General features: G+C 38.8%; 4 protein-coding genes across 4 annotated transcripts in view; 1 reads left to right on the top strand and 3 right to left on the bottom strand.

Moving 5' to 3' along the window:
• Window positions 1-5,812, bottom strand: LOC124274367 (protein PBDC1-like). The gene is made up of 6 exons (XM_046709741.1): window positions 5,708-5,812; window positions 4,939-5,004; window positions 3,882-3,941; window positions 2,314-2,454; window positions 1,421-1,532; window positions 1-776 (listed from the first exon to the last, which is right to left on the bottom strand). The coding sequence occupies exons 1-6, from the start codon at window positions 5,729-5,731 to the stop codon at window positions 664-666; spliced, it is 516 nt and encodes a 171-aa protein (XP_046565697.1). The 5' UTR covers window positions 5,732-5,812; the 3' UTR covers window positions 1-663.
• Window positions 5,813-6,777: 965 nt separating this feature from the next.
• On the bottom strand, window positions 6,778-9,382 carry LOC124274366 (transcription factor IIIB 50 kDa subunit-like). The gene has a single exon (XM_046709740.1). The coding sequence runs from the start codon at window positions 9,234-9,236 to the stop codon at window positions 8,043-8,045; it is 1,194 nt and encodes a 397-aa protein (XP_046565696.1). The 5' UTR covers window positions 9,237-9,382; the 3' UTR covers window positions 6,778-8,042.
• A 140-nt stretch (window positions 9,383-9,522) lies between these two features.
• On the top strand, window positions 9,523-14,680 carry LOC124274364. The gene is made up of 3 exons (XM_046709738.1): window positions 9,523-9,773; window positions 11,840-12,000; window positions 12,841-14,680. Exons 1-3 carry the CDS (start codon window positions 9,623-9,625, stop codon window positions 14,050-14,052), a joined length of 1,524 nt encoding a protein of 507 aa, XP_046565694.1. The 5' UTR covers window positions 9,523-9,622; the 3' UTR covers window positions 14,053-14,680.
• A 6,749-nt stretch (window positions 14,681-21,429) lies between these two features.
• The window catches only part of LOC124274363 (cytosolic purine 5'-nucleotidase-like), a 185,112-nt gene continuing 181,322 nt past the window's right edge, over window positions 21,430-25,219 (bottom strand). The window contains 4 exon segments of the mRNA XM_046709737.1: window positions 21,430-22,173; window positions 22,904-23,022; window positions 23,604-23,661; window positions 24,255-24,315. Of these exon segments, the coding sequence (XP_046565693.1) occupies window positions 21,895-22,173; window positions 22,904-23,022; window positions 23,604-23,661; window positions 24,255-24,315 (517 nt within the window). The 3' untranslated portion in view covers window positions 21,430-21,894.

Consider the following 25,219-nt stretch of genomic DNA (forward strand, 5'->3'; position numbering starts at 1 on the left):
CCCGCCTCCCAACCATAAACCTTTCACAAAGTCCACAAGTTCCACCATACTATAGCTTTCATTACCAATATCTGTCTGCATTTTGTGCCAAACATGATGCACTTTAATACAGTTCAATTATTCACTATCATCATTTGAAAGCCGATTTCTAATGAGAAACTGCAAATTATTGTTTCTAATGAGAAAAAGAAGAAAATAAAAACCCGAACACAAAAAAACCCCCTGAAACAACAACCTTATATTTGGATGGGCTGAACATTGGGTATGGGTTGAGGTATGGGTTGAGGTGCGGGGGTGCGGAGAAAGAGGATGTCTCAAACATCACTTTGGAACTTCTGTTCTACAACAGTTACAAAATGATAATTGTACAGCTGCATGTTTATGTGCTTTGAAACAATGAATAGCTTAGACAGCGGGAAACTGATACTTCTGGCCATAGGATGCTACACAAGCAGCTCCTTCAAAACACTGAATCACAGCCTGTGTTGTGTGAATGGCTAGCATAATGTATATACATACACCTTCTCAATGTCGGAAGGAGTTTGATAGAAAAAAATATTCTTTTGTGCATGGCTAACAGGCTGACCACTAGCCAGTGTTATTCACAGTTCAATGGCCACAAGTAGATGATACAAATTGTGTCTGAATCCAACATGGCCGCTGCTATGACTCTTCCTTCTTCTCTGCTTTCTTCTTGTTGTATGTGAAACGCAACTGTGAGTTGTGTCCCTCTCGATCACGAGCGATTTCAATAGCAAGGAACTGTATCCGTAAACCTGGAACCAAAATACAGGCAATAATTTTGAGATTAAACAAAAAGCTGTTGTCTTACTATGCAACAAATTGATGCCAACTTTCTGCCGCACTTTCGCAACCATGCATTAAACAGAATTTGGTTCAAGCACACATCAAATTTCACCCTTTATACGGTTTAAGAACACCAGCAAGATCTTCCATAACTGTCATTTAAAAATGTTCACTGCCAGCCTATCAACATCATACTAAAATACAATAATATGATCATTATTTGATGACCAGCTAATGAAAGATTCCTGTCCTAAATAGCACGTAATCTAAACAAGGGTACAAACAAGGCAATCCTGTCTAATGTCCTCGCCAGAGTGAGTGAGGTGGGGTGGAGTGGAGTTGAGTTTTACCCCGCCCTTAACAATATTCCATCAATATCATGGTTGGGGACACGAGAAATGGGCTTCACACAATGTAGCCACTAGGCTACCCCACCGCCCCTATAGCACATTAACACAACAAAGCAAAGTGTGCTCCAAATAATGCCCCATCAGAAGTCTTTTGTGTGACAGATGCAAATATTTGCTATGTGTACATAAATCTTAATGTCATCTGTGTATCATTTCACTGATTGTTCCTTGGATGCAGACAACTATTTACCATGGTTACATACCCAAGATTGAGTTTTCCTCTGAGTAATCCTTTGCACTGTCGAGGCGCACAAGGGTGCCGTAGTTGTAGTCTTCGGTCTGGCCTTTGAAGGACTCACAGAATGGACGCCATTTCTGGATATTGATACATATCTCATCAGTGTTTTAGTGTGAGTGAGGTCTAATACTGTTTACAGAACCATTCGGGAGACAGAATAGATTTTATACATCAAACCAATGATGGGAATACAACCTGGATCTGGCATGCATGATTTCCGGTTGGTTGTTTAATTTTGCAATCAGCAATATGATGGCAGTTTATAAATAAGTGTAATAAGTTTAGCCTGATGACCTGATCCATGTAGTCACCTCTTAGGACAAGCCTAGTTTGCATGGATCTCAGTGAGCGTACAGTTTGCTGTTGAGTTTACATCAGAGTTAGTGTATTGGACACTGATATATTCAGTGTGTATTGACAACTATGTTTTGCTTGTTTGCTGTTTGATGCTTCAGTTATCAATACTACAACAGGAATACATCTGCCTGTAAATATTCAAGGCTGCACCAGACAAGCTTGTGGTTGTTATAGGTACCGCTCCTAGAGCATCCCCCAATGAACCAAGTGACCACCGTATCCAAGTTTGGTCACCTCATCCAACAAGCAACAGAACCCAGGGTCCCGTTCCATAAAGCAATCTTTGCATACGTCAAGGATGTGTTACGATCATCTTACTTCTAAACTCATGAGCTTGCTTATGGTGTTGACACACCTGGAAACATGACCATGTCAGATCCACACAGCATACATCTATAGCTTCCTTAACCATTGTAGCATTTGGGTAAGACTAGACTTGTTTTGTAGTATTTTCCTGCGTTACAAACATGATCAACTGATGATGTCAAATAACCAGTTTACCTCTTTTGCCTTTTCTGACTTCAGTTCATCTTCAGTCAAAACATCCACCTTAAAATCGGGAAATTCTTGTCTGAATTTTGAGTATATTTCATCATCTTCTCGTGTGAGCTTCAGGATCGACGGATCCACAGAGGTAATCAGCTGCAAACATACACATTGTTAAACAACAAAGCATGATGTTAGACAGGGGAAACAGTTAAAAACTTACAGAAAACCTAAACCATTTTTATCCATGAAACTATTATTTCTTCATGCATGTGCTGGAGTTGAAAACCATGATGTTAATTTTATTCCCACTATTCTTGATTATTCCTTAGTTTCATTGTAGATGGTTAAAACTGCTCCTAGGGCACTTTTATATATTTGGGATTAGACTGCAGTGACGCAGGTAGTAGAAGTCACGATCAGAAAATATAATAAACATCCTGTGAATAATCTTTAACTTTCTCAACTGCCCTATTCCTACAGATTAGAAAATAAAACAACATAAATGTACATAACTTGTACATCATGTACATAATTCAAGCACAAACTAAACATCTTATCACCAAACATTCTTTAGTATGCACCTAGTAAAAACTGTTTTCCCTTCTTCTCTGAACAGTGTTTCACTTGACTCAATTGTCATTCTTTGAAGTGTATGACCTTGGTGTGTTTAATGTAAAACACTTCACTCAGCAGTATTCCATGCATGATGTGTAAATAAGTGAGCCTGGTCCACACGAAACATGTTTGATATTGGGCGCAATGACACACACCATCAGGATACCATCAACCAATTAACAGCTTGTAGCTGTGTATGTATTCAATACAGATTGTCTGTTACATATAATATGTATCTCTTGGAAATAATGATGAATTACTAATGATTAGATAAGGAGTACTGTTCACTTACATGACCACTGTGACTAAAGAGCTGGTATGCTTGTATGTGTGCATGTTTTCGATATGGATTGCCTGTTGTATGTAACATGTATCTCTTGAAAATAAAAACATAAAAAAACCCACAAAAACAACAACAATTAACATGGCCTGAGGGACCAATTCTAACCAAGAATCACCAGCAAGAATGTAACCTTGGTCACACAGATTCCGGTTCCAGAAGGACCAAGTGGCAGTACCAACAAATTTAGAGTGAGTGAGTTGTGTTTTACACTGCTTGCAGCAATATTCCAGCACTATCACAACACGGGTCACCAGAAATGGGCTTAACACATTGTACCCATGTAGGGAATCGAACCTGGGCCTTCGGCGTGACGAGCGAACAGGTTAACCACTGGGCTACCCCACTGTCCCACATATTTAGTTGTGACTAGAAAACAGATGCTGCAAGAAGCAGAGTGGTTTCCCCCAGTCAATCTAGAAACCTATGAATGTTGGTTCCAAAACTGGTTTGCCCTGATCGACAGTGTCTCTAGGTTTGTCTGCACCATATCTGTACTCATGGGTTTCAGTCAATGTGACTTTCCTTCCACATCCAGACACAGTCGTGACAGGGTCACTGTCCTAAGTCACTGTAAGTGACATTAAACCTAACTCACTCACTCACTTGAAGATGTGACACTTACATTGAAGTAGGTTTCGGCATGAGCATAGGCCTTCACTGCCCACTGCAACTCCACATCTGGCTGAAACACATCATTACAGTTACCATGGTTATGGAACTTCCACACACTTAGTTCTTGGTGTCACCTGACTCATGTCTATTATAGAACTGTAACACCTTTTGTTTAATCTGTAATATGGCTGATGGATGATGCATGATTGGAGGCATGAGAAATCAAATACATTCAGTGAACCTCTTACAAAAATAACTTGGGATCTCTCACACAATTATAATAAAATAGCATTTTTAACAATGACAAAGGTAGTCGTATTGTCACCTGTTGTGCCACATCTATTGCGATGTGCCAAATATTGAATCATTACCTTGGTTACACCCCTACTCATCATATCAATCATAATGATTTATGTCTTAAGTACTCAGTGCACAATCTGACATATATTTGTCATGTTTGTCCTGATTCCTTGAACACTCAAAATTCTTACACAAAAACATACATCGTACTACCAAGTGTACGACTCTCCGGACTCACAACTATTTTCACATAATTTCTATATTTCAGTGTGAAAGATTGAACATGATTTCTTACATCCTTGACTATTCAGTGTTACTCTATTGTATTATCCAGATGACAAATGACATGATGATGAAAATAGATGCTCATCAAAATATTCTGTTCTTTCATGATTGAAACAATCATGATATATTTTGGGTGAGAATGAAGGCAATTTAGTCCTGTGAATATGGTACACTATATGAGAACTGGTTTAATTACTTAATGTCAAGCATTCCTTTTCCAAAGGCAGATTCTGTTCACAACATGGTCAAGTATTGTTGATATTACGGTAGTTTGAAATCTAACTACCACTAATTCAATACAGAGAGCCAGGTCAATCTCTTGAAACCAATTCCTTACTCTTGTCTCAAAATGATATGAATATTTTTCAGCATAAATCAATGATTTATTGGTCGAACTGCAAGTGTCTACATTTATCATGTATAAATTTTGTTCCCTCCAAAGAAGTCTTAAAACTGGGAAAAGATTCATTCAGTCATGTTACCTGGTTGACATAATCCTCAGCCTTTGATTTCAGAGCTGAGGCAGCCGACTGCATTCCTCCAATGCCCTGGATAAACAAGAATAAAGTGTGTAACTGTACAGCTGTCACCCTTTCATTTTCATTTACACAAATAAGCAATTGCATTTACAATGATAAGTTCAGCCGTGTCGGTCAGGAAAAGGCATGTCAACATCATTGTAGTCTATGCATGAGTAGTTGTGTTTAACCCCACTCTGAACAGTATTCATGTCATACATCAGCATGTCAGCTATATGGCGACGATATGTGGGAGTAAAGTCACAAGTTGCAAACATGGTTTGTTGTTTAACGCTGCACTCAGCAATATTCCCGCTATATAGGGGCGATAAAGTCACAAGTGATGCAGGTGTTTATGGACTTTGCTGTGACCCACGAAGCTATAAACATATTTAGAACAAACCAGGATTCGAACCCACGATCACACGTTTCTGGTGTGCACAAGGGACGCAACTCCTTTAACATCCTCTGAATATATTCAGAATTATATGCAGGAACTGGAACCTGTGTCATAAAGTGTCAGACACTCCTCGGAATGACAAACAACTTGATGAGACCCATTCAGTCTGCTATCAGATCTTTTTCAGTCGTTAAGTGAAACTATCGTGACAGCTAATACGACCACTTTCTGAATCTAGTCGTCGCTTCACTAGTCACATTCACCACCAGTATTGTCAGGTGACTGGTGTCATTTTTCTTTTGAACGGTTTTCTTAGGAAAATCAAATACTCACCAGGTCTGATAAATTGTAAGACATATTGCCTACTGCCTGTCCTGGTCCTAATTATTCTGTGGTGTATGGTAATCACGAAGCACGTTTTCAAACCCGGAAGTGATATCACAGTTATCGCCCCTGGTCATTTAAAACACGGAAAAACACACACAACAAATCGGGTACTACCACAATATTTCTATCATGTCCTTTTAATCAAAATCGAAATCATTGAAGCATGTATACAGAAAATAAATTATAAACCCTCAAAGGTGTATCCAGTTTCACTCAATACTTCAGGCTTTTTATTGTTTCAAATGAAGCATATAAAATGTTCCTTGGGAACTACTGTATAATGCTTCGAAGTAGAGATACAAAGATCCAGTTCTTTTTGTTTGTTCACATGTGTTTTGTTACTGGAATTGACTAAACAGATAAAATCAATGCATAGCATTTCTGTTTGGTGTAATTTTGATGTGGCTGCCAATTATCCCCAAACTATCACAAATGTTTGGTAATGTCCTCATGTGAATACTGACTTTGCTATGCTAAACCCTTGAACCTGATTTTGAAGTGGCTGAGAGCTGGGTGTAATATGTCTGTGAACAGAGGGAGGAAAGTGAGCTGTGGACGGTCTAATGCCACACTCAGCAATATTCCAGCTGTATGGCGATTAGTCCAGCATATAACTAGACGACTTTGCACTATACGAAGGTGTGCTCGATGTAGACCTTGGCTGGAATACGAGTTTATTCATATGAACTATATGGCGATGGTCTGTAAATAATCAAGTCTGGACCACACAATCCAGTGATCAACAGCATGAGCATCTATCTACACAGTTGAGATTTGATGTCAACCAAGTCAGCGAGCCTGACCACCAGATCCCATTAGTTGCCCCTTAAGACACACATGGGTTACTGAAGATAAATTCTAAACCGGATTTTCATGGGATGACATGTTTATAAAAATTGAGGAGTGAGGCATTATTTCGTTCCAGAGTCGATTTCTACCTGTAGAATTACCATCGTCCAATGGAATATCTTGCACATATGATTTTGATCATTTCTCAAGCACAAAAGAAGAACTTGTTTTACAGAACCATTTATTCTTCAACATGTTCAACAAAAGCAATGTAACTTACAAAATCTTGAAATCTATAATATAAAATGTAAAAAGACCTGTTTTGCACTCAATAAATCACTGCTGTCATCATGGTCGTACACACAACTTATTTCATTCAACAGGTCTTGCACATCACTGATACGGATTGGCACTTTGTTGGAATTACATCATAATCACAGATACAGCATGAGATCCAGGTAACCTATAACACAGTTATTCATGCATCATTTCTTTATTTCAACTTTTTGACATGATTACATTTGATCTTGTTTCAACACATCATTTATGGTTAACTAGTCAGAGATTTTTGTTTCACAACCTTTAACATAAACAGCATTTCACCTATATCACCAAATCAGCTTAAACTGGCCGGAGCGTCCAGTGTGAAAGTCATGCATCTATTGCCACCATGTAGATGCATTACAACATACTGGTACTCCATGCCTCACAGACCAGCCATTCTCATCTAGTAATTTTGCTTGTGGCAAATGACTTAGGAACATTTTCATGATTTTAAAATTAAATATTATCAACTTTTGATCGGACATTCTCCTTTTACATACTCCATATCAGACAGACTTGACATTCTCATTCACTTGCTTTGTTAGCGCCAAAATGACTTAGGAAGATTTCCATGATTCCTTCTTAAGTTTTGATAAGACATTCGTCTATCATGTTGTTTATCAGTAACAAATTTTGATACAATGGCATAATGCTCGGAAAAGTTTGGATGTCAATAAGTTTATGTCCTTAGAAATGAAAGATGTGAACCCTTTAAGTATAACATATGTGCTATCCTCTAAGCCATGTAAAGAGTAAGCGGAATTTCTTAATGAATTAGTAAAATGCAGTTGGAAACTGAGTTCTAATCAAGGACACTTTTACGATTGATTAAGATCATTTAATATGGTGCACAAAAAATATTTGCAGAAATTCTCTTAGAGGACAGCAGATTGAAATATTGGCACGAACTACCATTTCCTGCCCCTCTTACAATCAGATGTGTCCATCCTTTCCTTCTAACATTACATGACATAATCCACTGTGCAAATTACAGAATTTTAACCCAACAAGGGTATGAGCGAAATAGTTAATGTGTCTTTCAATACTCTTATAACATAAAAATAACAACATGTTCTGTCCTAGCTTATTGATTTTTATGGAGCTTATCATCCTACCACACTGCTTGAATCTCACATGAACTGTCCAACTGATCAGTTTAAGCATGCACTCATGAACCAGTGCCACCAATTTGACGAATCAGTTTAACATCTTCTTTTTCCTTCACTGTCTTGATGTACATGTCCATTTCATCTGCAAATTCATTAGGATCAATTTCAGTAGAGTTGATCACATGTCCATATTTGGCGGATATCTCTGCATCAATTTCATCATTACTTTTTACACCCGGGTCGCTGTCCTCAACCTTCCTCTTTCTACTTAAGGGTGGTTTTAAACATAGTTCTGTTCTATCATGTCCCAAATCAGCTGACTCCCCATTTTCTTCAACAGCAAAGGCTTTTCTCATGAGACTAGCTTTGTACTTAACGATATCTTCAATATAGTAGAGCAGTTGTGTTGGCTTTATGCTTTTAATCCATGGAATACGTTCTGCCATTGCAAGCAAAATATCCTTCATTCTTTTCAGGATGCCATTACTTTTTGGAAGACGGAGATTGTTTGCTTTGCAAAATGACGACAAACTGACACAACCAACATCTGACTTCTGATATGACAACCAAGCAAAGTAGGCTGCTATGACAATGATAGCTTCTGGACTTCGGCCACTAACAAGCCAACATTTATCACATATTTGCATCAGCTTTTGGGTTCTTTCAATAACCCCCCTATCAAAATTTGCTTTCTGCAGTGTATGGGCCGTGAGTTGCCCCATGCTCCATCTTGGCAATTCAATTTTCATTATCTGTTTCATACGACGCAACATCAAAATGAAGTCATTGATGGGTAGTCTCCTTGAACTTGTCATTTCCCTTGCAGTGATTGGATACTCATGTCGGCGCAAAACAATATACATACAGCAAGCACCCAAAGCTTCTTTGAACTGTTTGGATCTGTTTCTAACCTCCATGTCTGGATGTTTACATGCATCTTCATATATCATCATTCCTTCTTCCTTCCAAGAACTGCTGATGCCCCCCATCGCACTGCATATGCACGTTATTTCCTCTACACCGATGGGGCTGACAAAGTCACTTTTCTTATCGGCGTCTCTTTTAGCAGCGAGTAAACTTGAGCTTGCCCCTGTGGGCAGGGCGCCGAGTGACGGAGCGTTGAAGTAACAGTCTGTACTATCCTCGAAAGTTTGGTCAGACACAACCAAACCACACTCGGAACAAATTGATTGTTCGTGCGCTCCTATCTTATCTTTGATTACAGCATCTTCTCCACAGTATGGGCACAACATTGTCAGACGTTAGTTTCCCCTCCTGAAAACGTTTTGACGACGCCCTCAAATTTTGTAGGGCCGGTGTAACGCAAGCGTGAGCTGGTTCCCGGCTCTCACTGCGCGTCGTCTACTTCAGATAAGAATAGACCGAGCCCAACATGATGTTTCCCCAGCTTAGGCAATCTGCCACCAGGGAGCGCGCGTTGCATACCTTAGAAGCTCCACATCAGTGTTTGACATGTAGTTGTTACCTTCTCGAGCGCGACAAGACATTGCTGTGTGGAGCTTGGCACAGCAGCGACGTCGGACTTCTGTTTCCGGGTTCAGCCTCGAATGTGAGCATTCTTGTCGTCTGCTAGACACGGAAATGGCGTGGTGACAGGAATTTACTCTCAACTTTCGCAATGCCCGTACCCCATACTGTACGCACTCTGAAGCAAGCATGTCTTCGCAACATATCAAAGAACATGGATCGACTATGGAGTGCAGACTTCGACCGTCTCTTCGCGGATACCCCACGCCTTTACTATGTTCTGGGCCCATTCGATTACATGAGTGAGTACTCAACATTCTTTGACATTTATTACATAGGTCGGTTTGTTAATTCGTGGTTTATGTTTTTGTTACTCCCATCGATTCGCAGAGGCTGTAAAGGTACGAAGTGTTCTGAATGACTTGGCCCTTGTTATCGATTTAAGCTAGGATCCAACTTTCCGAAAAATGTTGTGAAGAGAAATCAAGATTAGAATGTTGTCCTTTATTTAGTTTCTATGTCAATGACGCTGTTTACTGTGCATTTCCTTTTCAGCAAATATTAGCTTTTTACTCAACATTCTTGGCTAAACTTGAACAGGTCTCTAAGGCAATAATTATTAGTTTATTTTCAGATTGAATTTTTCTAGATCATATTCCTATATATAAGTAATAAGAGAACACCGTACCCTAGACATAAATAGACTGCATATCTATCTCTTTCCTGCTATGATCATAGAATTACCACAGATCCATGGACTTTCATTCAGTACAGCATTGGAGCAAGGCTTGACCGAGACAATCAAGAATAGGCCTAGCAGGAGTACTATTGTGCAAATTAGTCTTCCAGAAGTTCAGTAGCAGCAGAGGGCCAAATGCTTGTCAGACAGAAGCTAGGTTTTGTCTTTGAATGGCAGTTAGGGCCTACCTTTAGAATACAGCACAACAAACTTTAAAAATACGTCATAATACCCTTTTATGTAATGTAATGTGATTTTGTTCGAAAGCATGTTCTCGAAACAATGCCCTATGACGCCTGCATGGCAACACGGTTGTCTAGCTCAGCGAGTGCTCCACTCACTGGTATTTTATCTCTACTGGCTATGTTATTGCATAAGCCCAACGATGTTGAGAGTTTCCAGTAGTTGTATACCGGCGGATGCGCAATTTTTTGCAAGCACCAGTTTGAAAATTATTTTTTTCTCACTAATACGCTCATATTTATTTGTATTATGGGGTGCTGAGGTGTTATGTTTTGTGTATTATTGTACTTTGTATTTTTTAAATTTAGCGAGAATGCGTTACACCGGTCTGTATTATATATATTCGATTATTTGCATTTTAATACTTTCTTTCACACAAAAACGGGAAACCGAAAACGTCGAAAGTACACTATGAAATGGTTTAATGTACAAATTGGCCTGGAATTTGCACTCAAGCCTCTTTCACACGCAACATTTGTTCAGTAATGATTCGAAGGCTAACTCACCCTTGTGCCGTCACTACACATGCTCATGTCTCCCTCGTTCCTTAGTGCGATCCACATTATCCTTACAGTGTTCCCTACATCACTTTTCTGTCACAAAATCACCGATTTATATCAAAGCGTGGCATTAATGCATGCACCATGACATCTACGACTGACGCCTGACGTCAACAACCTTTTTCAGTTTGAGGCATATCGGCCCATTCTTGAAGATTACGGAATGGGACGAGTGTGCCAAATGGCATCGGGTCCATTCGGCCATTGTCCGTAGATTAAAATCACGAGACACCAAGTCTACCCGTAACCTTCGTAATTGTCCGTGACCTATTCGACTTTTTCCGTTCATTGCCGTGACGTCACAGGAATGACTCGATACATTTGCACGATGTGAACAGTGTGGATGTAGCTCAGTCGGTTAGCTGTTTAGCTAACAACCCGAAGGTCGCGGGTTTGCGTCCGACGGTTTCTCACAAACTGGTTGCTTGTCTTAATGACACGTGACCTACGGCAGAGATCGTCCTCACGAGAAGTTGTGGTGCTGTATTCTAAAGGTGCTCCGCAGTTAGGAGTGATACACACAAAAGAGAGAATTTATTAATGTCAGTTTTCTCATAATGAACACAATGAGTTTCAGAGTATATACTTACTCCTTCACTGGAAGTGATTCAAATTCAAATAGACAGACTTGTAAGAAGCTTAGTACAATAAGTCTGGACAGAAGTGACTCAAATAGCAGACAAATCTGTCAAGAGCCTCTGGCTATAGCTTGAGGCTAGTCTAAAGGCTTTAACCGAAAACCAAGTCACTCAATAGCTAAGGATGAACAGATAAATTATTACATGACAATGATGGTTTATTCATTTCACTCATTTCTGTTTTCTAGCTTCTGAAATGATTCAAGAACTTCTGGACACCCTGTGTGCTGACCACCGAGTAAGAAGGTCACACATGCATCTTCTTCTCACTGGCCGCCTTAAGGAACTGGACTTCAGCAAGTGTTCAAACATGACTAGCATGCTACATCTAGTTGGCATCAGATGCCAGGTGAAATATTCTACTTTGCTAACTTCTGTCCAGGTGTCTGTCTCTTACATATTATACAGCTCTCTAAATGGTTGGTTGGTGTTTAACGCCACACTCAGCAATTTTTCAGCTTTATGTCAGCAGTCTGTAAATAATTGAGTCTGGACCAGACAATCCAGTGATCAACCTCTGACAGTGTGCTGTTTATGAATCATGTGAATACTGGATGATATCAACCTATCAGCCATGATCATCATGCATTCATGGGTTAGTACTCATGTATCTTGTTGGACACCAGTCTCCCCTGTTTATTTGATGCTACTACTCCCCTTGCACCTGTGTGGTGTAGTATAAAGAAACCTTGACATTGAACATCAAAGCAGTCCATAAACATCAACAAGTAACAGTACTAAAAGGAAACAATAACAGAGAAAGAATAATTTGAATTTCATTGAATATGCAGGAACATACATTTCATAGTAGCATAATTTTAGTAATAAATATGCAAACATTTCCAGTGAACATTTTGCGAGTGTTCCAAAGCTTCTAACACTTAAAGAGATAGTTATCATGACCTGTAGACTTTAATATATGTGTTATATACACATGCTGAGTTCTGATTTTTTAATCTTAGCACACACACCACTGTTCTTCCTTTTGTTAAAAAATGTTTAGCACATATTTTATTCAGCTTGCCCAAGTTTTTGTTTCATTTCATGATTCTTTTCATTGTCTTAAGGTGCTGTCAATTGATATAAATCATAGAGATTGATAATCATTGAATAACTAAGAGCAAAACTGCCAAGAGATTCTGAAAGAAATCAACACATTTCACATACATGTGCATTTCATATTTTGTAGAAGCTGACAAAGTTAGACCTCTCCAACTGCAGTGTAGCCAGCCAAACTGTTCTGTGCAGTATTTTTCAAAGTCTTCCATTGCTTCGCTGGCTGAATCTACGTCAGACAAAGACCAATGACCAGGTTTTAACCACTATTCTATCTTCATGCAAGAAACTACAACATCTGAATCTATTTGCCTGTCCTGTTACTGATCGAGGAATCACCAACATTTTCAAGGAACCTGAGAATGGTAACAGCTCTTCAAATATGAAGCAGAAGAATACCTGCAGCACCAGTGGTGTGAGTCTGACATACCTGAACATTAGTGCCACAAAGATCAGCAGTAAGGGAGCTGTCATCATTCTAAATATGTGTCCCAATCTCCACGTTCTGCTGTATGCAGATGTTATTGATGCCGTGGCTCAGATAAGCAACTCATCAGACCACGAACACAATCTCAAGCTAAGGACACTCAATGCCAGTGGACTCAAATGCAGAGAGGTCAGCCCAGAGTCGGTACAGCTTGCGGTCCTACGCTGCCCCTTTGTGACGGAAATTAATTTTTACCAAAATGCAAATGATTCAACTTTGCAATACCTCAAAGAATTAAAGCATTTGAATACCTTGGAAATTACAAGTGACCAATGGGGAGATGTGACATTCTTCGATGGTCTAAAGCCTCTCTTCTTGTCAATAGGCCCCAACATTCGGTCCCTCGGCCTGTATGACATAAAAGATCTTGACATTGGACAACTTGGTGTTCTGTGCCCCAAATTAAAACGACTAAAATGTGTAATGGCAGTGTTTAACTCTGTTGCATTTATTGACACTCCATTATCAGGAAAGGATCTGAGATCTATTTATAGAGATCTGGACAATCTCATGGTTGTGATTGGAAATGATTGTACTGACTTTAGTGCATCTATGTTTGAACAAATTTTAGAAAATGCAACTGGTCTCTCTGAGCTGCATCTGATCAATGTCCAGTGCATGTCCTCTGATCTGCTCCTTCGTATCATAGCGATGCATGGTATGCAGTCTCTGTCTTCCCTGACTCTGGAGTCCTGCAATAGGATCAGTGGGGATGCAATATCAAGACTGATCCGTTGTGAGAACCCCTTGTGTGCTCTGTGTCTGAGGAACTGTCAGGACACCACCCAACAAGATGTTGATGGTTACAGGAAATATGTGAAAAAACACAACCTCCAGCTGTCCATAGTCTGGGAGTAAATATCAGGAATATGAGCTAATGAAGGTTTGATGCTGCTGTTGGTTGCAATCAAGGGTTATGGCTTCCTGTAGATAATGAAGCCTCGACCAGTGTACCAGTGATTGACAGCATGAACAACAATCCATGGAATGACAGAAGCATGTGTAGCCAATGTAGATCAAGTGGAAGGTTTACGCCACAATATTATTTATTAACACAGTTCTTTTACACTGATTTCATGCTGAATTTTGTTGTGTATTTATATTTTATGAATGTTACTTCCAGAAAGTTAACATAGTATTTCAATCAGAGCTTCATTCTTAAATAATATATATATGTGCTGAATATGTAATGTTTTGAAATATTGATCATTGCGTATAATTGTTAGAATTCTACCTGTATTATATCATTAGCCATAAATTTCTATTTTGGTTGTCATCACACCATAAATCTTTGTGTATTTACAGATGTCCTCTTCACTGCAAAATGGGACTGCATACTACTACCGGTATTCCACAATATACGTATGAAATGATACGTATTGCAATATTTGTTTTGATAACCGGTTCGTAAGGTAAAAAAGTATGTGAAGCTTTGTGATTATTTCTGTGGTTAAAGTTAAAATCTACATAAACTTTCATGCACTGCTGATGTTTCCGTTGTAATTATTTGGCAAAATTTGACAAAACAACATACATTGAAAATTGTACAGTAAAGAAAAATGATTAAAAGACTGCTGTTATCAGAACATTAGGGATTTAGGGTCTTAGTATGTTGAAAATAAGATCTGTATGTACAGTGTCACTCACTGTCAAACACTTTCTCTCCCAATACCTGAATCCCTTTGAGGACCTTACTTATTCCAGATCCTATAGGTTGGGCATTTTAAGACACAACTTCCCATTTATAGGTGAGGTGAGGTGAAATTGGGTTTAACGTCGAGCTGGAGAATATTTTGCTCATATGACAACGTGCATGTGTGTGTATGTGTAGGTGCGGCTGCTTGTACTAGCCCAGACTGAAGCTGGTTTTATAGTGCTAGCCCACTGAGATACCATGCCGCAGTGAAGCATGAATACCCCACTCAGACACATTATACTGACTCCAAGCCGACCAGTCCTTGTTGTACCCATTAATGCTGAGCGCCAGGCAGGGACCAACAAGTACCATATTTTAACGTCTTTTGGTATGACGCGGTCGGGGATCAAACCCGCGACCTTCCGCTCTCCGGGCGGACGCTCTAACCACTACACCATGGAGGCGGTCTCCCATTTATAGAGTCTATCTTGTTGTGGTATATATCACTTATGACGTCACATCCGCTAGATATTACTAGTTGCACCTTTAGGCTCACATAGTAGCATCCATTACCACGTGCTGGGCTAACACATTGTTGTCATTTCCCTCAAGGGAAGTCACTTCCATTACATGTTAGTGATGTAGGTGTATAGGCGATGTATCCCTTGGTACTAATGTCTCCTATGGCATGATTTCCCAGTGTACATTGCTTAATCCGATACTAACATGGAGAAACGCTATGTCACCTTGACCTGTGATTCCAGGCATTAGCCAGTGATCTGCCCACCACAGGTAGATGAGTATGCACGGATCAACTCACTTGAGTTTTTATCGGTGTTCATGAAACTTTAACAATCCTTCTACTTCACAAGAGAATGTGGAGGAGATGTTACTGGGGTACTGTCACTTATGCTCTAAGGAGAAGGAGAGTATAGTCTCCAGAGATGGGTCTGTACATCTTTAAGATGGTCCAAAGAAGTTACATTGTTAAATAAAATTATTTTAATGTTTACATCTAGGCACACAGGAAAGAAGTGAATGACCTTTTACTGTTGCATCTGGCGTAGGATAGTGTTTGCCTGATGACTATTTAATATGTACGTGAGTGGAAACATGATTTGAAAGTTTTCATTGTGTGGTGACCGCCCAAATAGGAATTTGTGGCCAATGATGTAAAAGAGGTTAAGTATTCAGATGAATTACATACTGCAAGAAATGATGTCGTTGTTATTTGTCATTTTGAGGGAATGTTGAGTGGTCATGTTGATATCTGGAGCTTTCATTTGTTTTCTCGTAAACTTATTATAGCATTGACTATGCAATTGAGTGATTAATTGCAAGATATTTTGTTCATTATGTGCATTGATCATATTGATGAGATCTTGCTGAAATACTTTCCCTTAATTGGTCCTTTTATAAAGTTTGGTTTCATTGTGCTTTCAAACCTGAAAGTGTCTTAAATTAAAAAGTCAAATTTTGAAAAAGGTCCCAAAACATGAAAATGTGAATTCACCAAGATCAACTTTATATAATATGAGCACACAATCACAAAGAATGCTTCCTGTAGATTTTGTTATCAATAGCAATACAATTTGGCATTACTCAATGTCGTCATGGAAACTCACAATGCATCAACTGTTGGATCAAACTTTGAAGCTTTAGTGTACACCTTGTGAATCAGGTAATGAGTACCATTGTGAACCTGGGAATGAAAATGTCAGATTTTTGTGCCTCACTTTTACATTTCATTAACTGTTTCATAAGGTGGTGCAGGTTTTGTCTCATTTTTATGTAGCATGATATGAAAGTGTTGAGGAGACTACAAAATTACCCAGCCATGGTGTCCTGCTACCAGATATAGCACTTAGAGGCTGCAGTTTGCATCAGTGTAGATGTATATACCGGTGTTCAACACTAATAACTGGTTACATGAATTCACTGTGATATTTTGTACCAGTGCATCATCCACAGAACATGTAGTCATACAAACTATGGTACACAAGAGTACAGCATTTAGAAACCTATTTATCATGTTAAACTATATTCAGATATATATTTATTTTTTACCACCAATATCATGTATAATATCTGCTTATGAAAGACGAAGGATCAAACATATGATATATGTGAAATATTGGATATTTTATATCTAGAACACTGTTGATATTTCGGTGAACAGGTCAGTGTTATATTCTTTAGCCAGGACAGGCATTGTATACTGCTATATCAAACTGTTTTATCAATACTAAAGTAACAATAAATACTAGTAGTCAGGGAATTCAATTTTAAACATTTAATGGGATCAGCCTTGTTCCTATTTAGCATTAAGTTGATTATTGCAGGTTCTTTATCTGACCACATAATAGCAGCTTTATGTTGTCAATCAATATATGTATTGGCATGTCAGGTTGTTTTCGAGGTCGGTATATTTATACAAAACTTGCTAGTCAATGAAATCCCAATTTTCAGCTGACATTAATAATGGTTTGTGTTAGATAATGTCACAGCATATTGTCTTTCAAATCTTTTCATTTTGCAACACTTCAGAATCCATCTGGTCAAATATTTCTGAATGTGACAGGATAGTAAACATGGCCGCTTGGGTAGCCATATTATAATGATATCCAGTAGGCTGGGTGTTTACAGTGAGGTATGTTGATATATCTAATGGTATCAATGTGTATAGTCCATATACAGCAACAGTGAATAATGTATGGAACCACTGGAAGGTTGTTTTTTCTTTGCGTCATGTTTATCTAATACTTTACAAGGTAATCTACTGTCGAGTGAGCTACATCACCTATATTATTGCCTACACGTTGCAGGTATCACTATTGGAAACAAACACTGCTCATTGACCACGTTAAGACAATATGGCTATTAACATTAATTTCACACTAGTTATCTTGTTTTTTTTACGCCAGTATACGGTCACAGCCTTGTATTTTGTGCATAAATCAGTTTTATCCAGACAATGGCTAATAAAACAAATATATTTACCCTAGGCCATAATAAAATAATTATTACATTAAACTCCTTGTCTCTCTTATTACTAATAAGGAGCAGCAGGGTTGTCCTGTAGTTAAAGCATTTGTTCGTCATGCCAAAGACCTCGGTTCAAGACCCAGGTTCTAGTCCCTGGTTCATTTCAACATGGGAACAATGTCTGTTTCTAGTGTTTCCTGGAGTGATATTGTTAGCATACTGGTAAGTGATGCAAACCTCACTCACTCACTTTTTTAAATATATACTTTTGTTTCCTGTAGTGTCTTCATTTTGAAGAATAAAAATATACTGCTCTCTTTTAGTGGATCCATAAACTAGTTGGCTTCAGTTTTCAGTGTTGAAAGACCAGCTATGACGATCAGGACGATTTGGGATTCAAACCCAGACCAGTGGATCAATGTACAATTAAGGATTTAATTCTGCACATCCTGATGCAGGCTCATACCACAATAACCATTAATGGTCCATCATCCGTGACCAATGATGAAGTCCCAGAAAAACTGTGTCATGTGTTACCATGGTTACAGAGTAATGCAATACAGGTTAAACTGTGCAGCAGTGCCGCCTGGTGTTGAACTGGCCCTTCCAAAACTTACAGCCACAGGAAGACGTCAAGTATTTCATCCATGCGTTTGTTTACTTGTGTGTAAAATACAGATAAACTACAACATACACATGATACATGGACAAGGGAAAAAATAAGCTGAAAACATAACATGGTTAGAACTTTTTATTTCATAATATAATGCAATATATATAAGAACTGTAAAGGTCATAAGGTATAAAGAGCAGTAACAACTGATGAGGATACCGAACACACTCTATTAATGGGAACACATTCGGTGTTGTATGTTGGTCCCTGAATGTCAAGTTTCATCACTGATTCAGTCATCCTATATAAAACTGAAAAGCCTAAATTGCCAGTATGCTCATTTCTTTCTTTAAATAGATGTGATGCCTAAGCATGAGATTCTTAACATTTGTTCTAATAATTTGTAACTTAGCTACCAGAACTTGGGTTGTTCACAGCCTATAGTTCACACACATTTGGAAATGGCTGGCCTCTGAGTTATAAGTGGGTACCCAGTAGGTTGACAAACAGAAAACTGACAGTGCAGTTTGAATGAACAGGGATAATGCCATCATTACATAAAAACAGATTTTAATCAACTTAAAATTCAATATTGGATTAAGGAAATGTATCAGTGATGTGACAGCTGACACATAGAGTTGTACAGGCTGAGTTAAAGGTCACATGCAACCAAAAAATCAAACATAATTAAAACACAGTTATCACTTATTCATGACATATAATATACATTGCTGATTATGAAAAAGCATATAAACAAAATTATAAGTGTACAATCGCAAATCAAAAGTGCAATATTGTGTACTTCGGTTTACTTCCCAAGAAACGAAGCAGCTGGGATACCGAACCCAGTCAGAGCGGGTGGTTGTGCACTCAAGTGTAACGGCTGGTTTATTTGCAGATGCCCTCACGGCTTATTGTGTGTGTATATATAGAGATGTTGGGTTTTGTAAATACATACTCATTTTTTGTGTATAACATTTTGCAATCAACAGAAATCATAACATGTCATGTGTTCAAGTATCACGCCTGCCTGTCTGTGTAATTACATAATGTGACAGAGACCGAACTCGGGCCATAAATCAATGCATTTTGTTTATGGTGTATAGCCTGATTGGTGTTAAGTTCAAATTGCATGCGGTCAGTGATAGCAGCTGTGTATTGAATATTGTCATTAGCAGACAGGCAGGCAGGCAGACACACAGGTGTCAATAAAACAAGACATTGAGTTTTGTCTGTGACAACGACATATCTATATCACAGTTAGAAATTCTGTCAACGCTAAATAATGACATTGCTTTTAAGTATCGAACTGAGAAAGTTACTCGGTAAGAAGAACGTGTGGTGAAATAGACACATGAAATTATATAAACAGTTAATTTACTGTCATAACATATAAAAATCTCGAGTCTGTGAGATATCAACAAAACATTAGAAAAATAGCTCACACCAAAGCCTTCACCAAGTATTCACCGGACAACCCGCTTCCAAGCTGCGCGAACCTATTTCACTGCGCACGTGCTATGAGCGCAGCCCAGCTGTTGAAACCCGTTTTCCCCAGAAAAGTCGGGGGAAAATTAGTGAAACGTTTGAACTCCGATTTCACGCGTTTTTTTTCATCGCTCAACTTTATAAGTTGAATTTGCTTTTTTGACGATTTGTTTCGGTAAGTCCATACCGAAAGGTATCAGAATCTGCAAAGTTGTGCTTTACGTTGCATGTGACCTTTAAGATACCAGTTCAACAGTTATCACTCTACATGGGTTGTCAAGAAAAAAGGGTACTAGTATTAAAATTGAAAATTCTAAAATATAAAATGGTAATACATGCATCATGCTATTTCAACCTATTTGTATCATGTGAATATAAGTCTAAAAAGTTAAAAAAACACATAAAGAGAATCAATCAGTAACAAAATATAGTAACTTGACACTAACTGTGAGGAGCACCATAGCCTTTCTCATTTGCATGCATATTTTATTTTGCGTAGTAAAAAATTGCAACACATACATAAATCTCAAAGGTATACTGTTCAGTACTGTAATGCCATTTACATAAGAGGATAGTATTGAGGAACTGTTTTTTTAATCACATATACTTGCATCAAGGTTCAACTGGAACTCACTGGAATGTTGAAACTATGCCACATATATCTTCCTACAGCACATCTACACAGAAACTAGACTAAAAGATCAAAAAGAACTTTGTAAGAAATTCCTTTGAAATATAATCTCCAGAATCTCATTGAAACATTATCTCCAGAAATAGAAAGAAGGCAAAATACTGATAAATGACCATAAAACTAAAACAACATGAGATTCCATCCAAGACTATATGACTTGATATAGACATAGCTAATCCAAACAGAATATAGCAGAACTGCTGGTATTATTAACTGTTCTCCATTGAGATACCGTTCTCCATCAACTGTTCAAATACTTCGGAAAAACATGAGAAATGACAATTGAAACAAAATTATCCAGACCATGCATCACTGAGTTACATGTTTGGATTACACTTTCTCAGTAAAGTACAGATTCTAGTACTTATGTTGGGTTGAGTCCCTTCTGGGATTCGAACCCACACCCTCACAGTCAGACACTTATTGCCAGCACACAAAGTCAGATGCCTAACCAGTCTCAAATCTGTACTTTACTGAGAAAGTGTAATCCCAAATATAACATATGTTACATTTGACCACTTTCTAACTGGCATTGTGTATTCACCACTGAGTTAGATCTGGAGGAATATAGTCCGCCCCTCTCTACTTTGTTGAACATTTAAGTGGAAACGTCTTGTTCATGAGTAAATTACGAAGAAACTTTAAACAGGATAAAACTTTTCATTCAATTCCCCAAGCCACTAAGGCATATATCTCGAGTTATGACAACTCAGAATGTTTCCTTCTTCCTTCATGTATTGACAGATACAGTAATATAAGAAGGTTGATGCTTATTTGAACAGTACAAAATATATAAAATTCATTACCATAATAAAAGGTGGAATTCCACTAAACACCAAAACATATCTGTAACATTTCAACAGAGTGAGGTTGTATACTACTCAAAACAAGTCCCAGATCACACAACTAGGAGGCTGTGAGTTGCTGAACATACCACGACAGTTTGACTACAGTCATATGAACTAAGTCAGATTTCTTTAACATCTTTTGAGTAGTATATTTTTGTAAACATCTAGTAAACAAATTGTGACTCTCATAACCCTTCAATTAACAACCTGAGTTGTGTTCGGAAACATTGCAGGAATTATCTAGGAAGCTTGGCTAAGAATGTCGAGTAAATCACACAATGGTCCCTCTGTAGACCGATTATATACATGGTGATGTAAGTTGTTAGGATGACACTATTCTGAATGTCGCATATATAGACTAAATAGAAAAGTCCAACCACAACCTGAGATGAACATACTAACAACTTGCCATCAACCATGTGAACTAGAGTTATCCCCTTTAAGCATTGTCCTCCTCTTCCCCTTCTATTAGACTACCAACAGATGGGGCAAGAGGGTTAAAGCTGTCAACTTCGTCATCATCATCCTGAACTTGGGTGAACTGCCTGGGGGTTGGGGCATGCAGGCGGGGTACGAGGCTAGCGCTACGGGTCAGACGGTAGCGTTTCGGGGTCTCGTTGTGGGCAACCCCTTCGTTGGAACGGGAGCGGTCAGCAAAGCACTGAGGAGTGTCATCCGGCAGAGGTGCATCATGGCCAACAGTGGATTCATGAGGCATCTGGAAAAAATAGTTAAAATGCTTGTACTCAGTAGCACATGGAGTTACAGTGAGATGCCAACAGCCATCTTGTTTTGTCCTGGACAGGATAATCAAATTTTCCAAGGTATCACTGCACTGATGCTCTAAACAAATTGAAAGTTAGTCTCAAAGGTATGATGATGTTATTATTCAGCAGTTTTCATATTCACATATCAGAGATAAAACGGAGTGAGTTGCTGCTATGAACAGTGTTCCAGTTATGGAGGACAGCCTGAAGTGAGGCAGGTCTCAGATATTTAGAACTTTGCTGACAGACCATAGAGAAACAATAGAGGCAAACCACGATTATAAAGCACAATCATAGGTTCTGGGCATGCCCAGGAGACGTAACTCTGCTTAGCGAATTATTGTGAATTACAAAACTGATTAATCCATTTCCCCTCAACGCAACAGAATTGCACGTACATTCTTGGTGAATATTCTACTCATGGCAACACACTCAAAACCTTTTTTGAAGACCAAACAATAAATCTGAATTCTCTCCTTTATTTCATATAATTTTCTCACATACTGATCAGGTTTGTCACAAAAACACATTAATCTGTACAGGTCCGTTACTTTTACTTGCTGTGTTATCATTTAAGTTAAGATATCTATTGCTAATAGTCATTAAACTTGCAAATATTCCTTTCTGGTTTTGCATGTTATGAGTTGTTTGGAAAGCAGTATCCCAAGGCTGCAGTATTACCAGCATGGCTGGAGCCCTGAAGATGTAGGTGAACGGGTAGTGGATGAGGTTCATGAAGGACGCAGCATACAGGTCGGCTTAGCGCATCACCTGGCTGGCGAAGAATGTCTGGCGTGATCCTGGAAACAGGGAACATGAAACAGTAGTTCTCCATTAGAACATAATCGAACTGATAATATATGAACTAGATGTGGTGATGGAACTATGCTGTCTCATAATTAAGGAACTTATGCCATTTTGATACCAACGGTCGGATGTGTTAGTGAGTGATTGTGTGAGTGATTGTGTGAGTGGATGTGTGAGTGGATGTGTTAGTGAGTGATTGTGTGAGTGGATGTGTACTATAGTAGTCAACTTATGTCGCACACTGTAAAAGTCACACAAAGACCATGGTGTCAATTTGAAGAAACCTCAAATGTATCTCTTGTATAATCCTGTAAATCCCTCGACCTTCGATAAATACTGTTCACCTTTGTGTCTCACACATCACTATACTTTTGTAAAATCCCACACGATGCTTTACTATTGTTAAATACACTACACTTTTCATGAAATAGTGCACACACCTCAATTTCTTAAGAATTGAGCCCACATCTGGACTTTTATAAAATCCCATACCCTTCATCAAACCAAGAACAGACATCCATTTCTTATACATATGATCACTGGATTATACAAATGAAGACCAGCATGACCTCACCGCTTCTGAAGAGACTTCCCAGTATTCCATAGGCCATATCCATCTCATGAGTGACTTCCTGAAATAAGTATACAAAACCATTACTTTTTCAGCCAACGAGTGAGAGAGTGAGTTTTGTTTTATGGCGCCTTTATCATTATTCCAGCAATATACGTTCGGGTATTTTACCCATGTGGGGAATCGAACCTTGGTCTTCGGTGTGACAAGCGAATGATTTAACCTTCAGGCAACCAAACCAGCCTTCAGCCAAGGGAATACCTACCCCAAATATGGAAATAGTAGACCCAACCCAAATACTTGACAGTTTCTTTTGACCATCTATTGGCAGGTCTCATCAGCGCAATTCAAATGAATAACTAACTAACTCTAGACATCTATACCTACTTCAAGATGAGTTCCAATCTTCGGCACAGATGTTACCCTAATGGACGTCTGTACCCAGTTCAAGATGAATTCCTGCCTGGGACACAGATCTTAACCTATTTGAGGTCTGTACCTGCTCCAAGATGAGTTCCCTTCTGAGTCACCGATCTTACCATAGTTCATGTCTGTACCAACTTCATGATAAGTGACTGTCTTGGGCACAGATCTTTACCAAATGGACATCTGTACCTACTTCAAGATGAGTTCCATCTTGGACACAGATCTTACCCTAATTGACGTCTGTATCTTTGTGATGTCTGGCTTCACCTGGCTGCTACTGTCCAGGTTTCTGAAAAAAGCCTACATCTTGCACTTGTGTTGCATATATTGCATAATTTGTATGCCATAAAATTTCCGAGTGCCATGCTGGGATTCAAACCACGGACCTTCTGATCCGAAGTCGGACACCTTGTCCACATGACCAAAGAGGCTAACCCCATAAGTATGCTGTCAAGGTAAGGATGTCTTCTATGTCATCCACGCCCTGCTACATATAGGTGAGGTGAGGTGAAATTGGGTTTAACGTTGCTTGAGAATATTTCGCTCATATGACGACGTGCATGCGTGTGTATGTGTATGTGTGGCTGCTTGTACTAGCCCAGACTTAAGCTGGTTTTATAGTGCTAGCCCACTGAGATACCATGCCGCAGTTAAGCATGAATACCCCATTCAGACACATTATACTGACACCGAGCCGACCAGTCCTTGTTGTATCCATTAATGCCGAGCGCCAGTCAGGGACCAACAAGTACCATATTTTAACGTCTTTTGGTACGACGCGGTCAGGGATCGAACCCACGACCTTCCACTCTCCGGGCAGACGCTCTAACCACTACACCTCGGAGGCGGTCTGCTACATATAGGCAGCTTGCAGTCTTAGAAATTTTATCAGTTTCTTAGTTCCTGTTGTAGTACTTGTGTGGACACTCCTAAATTTGTTTTATTCAATATTTTGGTCATGAAAACTTTAACTTTCAGAATTAATTTGAATGCTGAATTGTTTACTTACTGAAATCACACTGCTTTAACATCACTTTGAAAACTATTTGAGATCCCTGCGGACGTCAGCTTATGACGATGGAGCCCACAGAGATGCAGATCTTTGACATATTAAACCCACATATGGTGCTAACAAACCTATAAACATATAATCAGGTAGATGTTGATATGAACTAACAAAGATTTAAGGATTT

This window comes from Haliotis rubra, unplaced genomic scaffold (assembly GCF_003918875.1).
Source record: "Haliotis rubra isolate DU_JTF1 unplaced genomic scaffold, ASM391887v1 Scf19, whole genome shotgun sequence".
In the NCBI taxonomy this organism is placed as follows: domain Eukaryota; kingdom Metazoa; phylum Mollusca; class Gastropoda; order Lepetellida; family Haliotidae; genus Haliotis; species Haliotis rubra.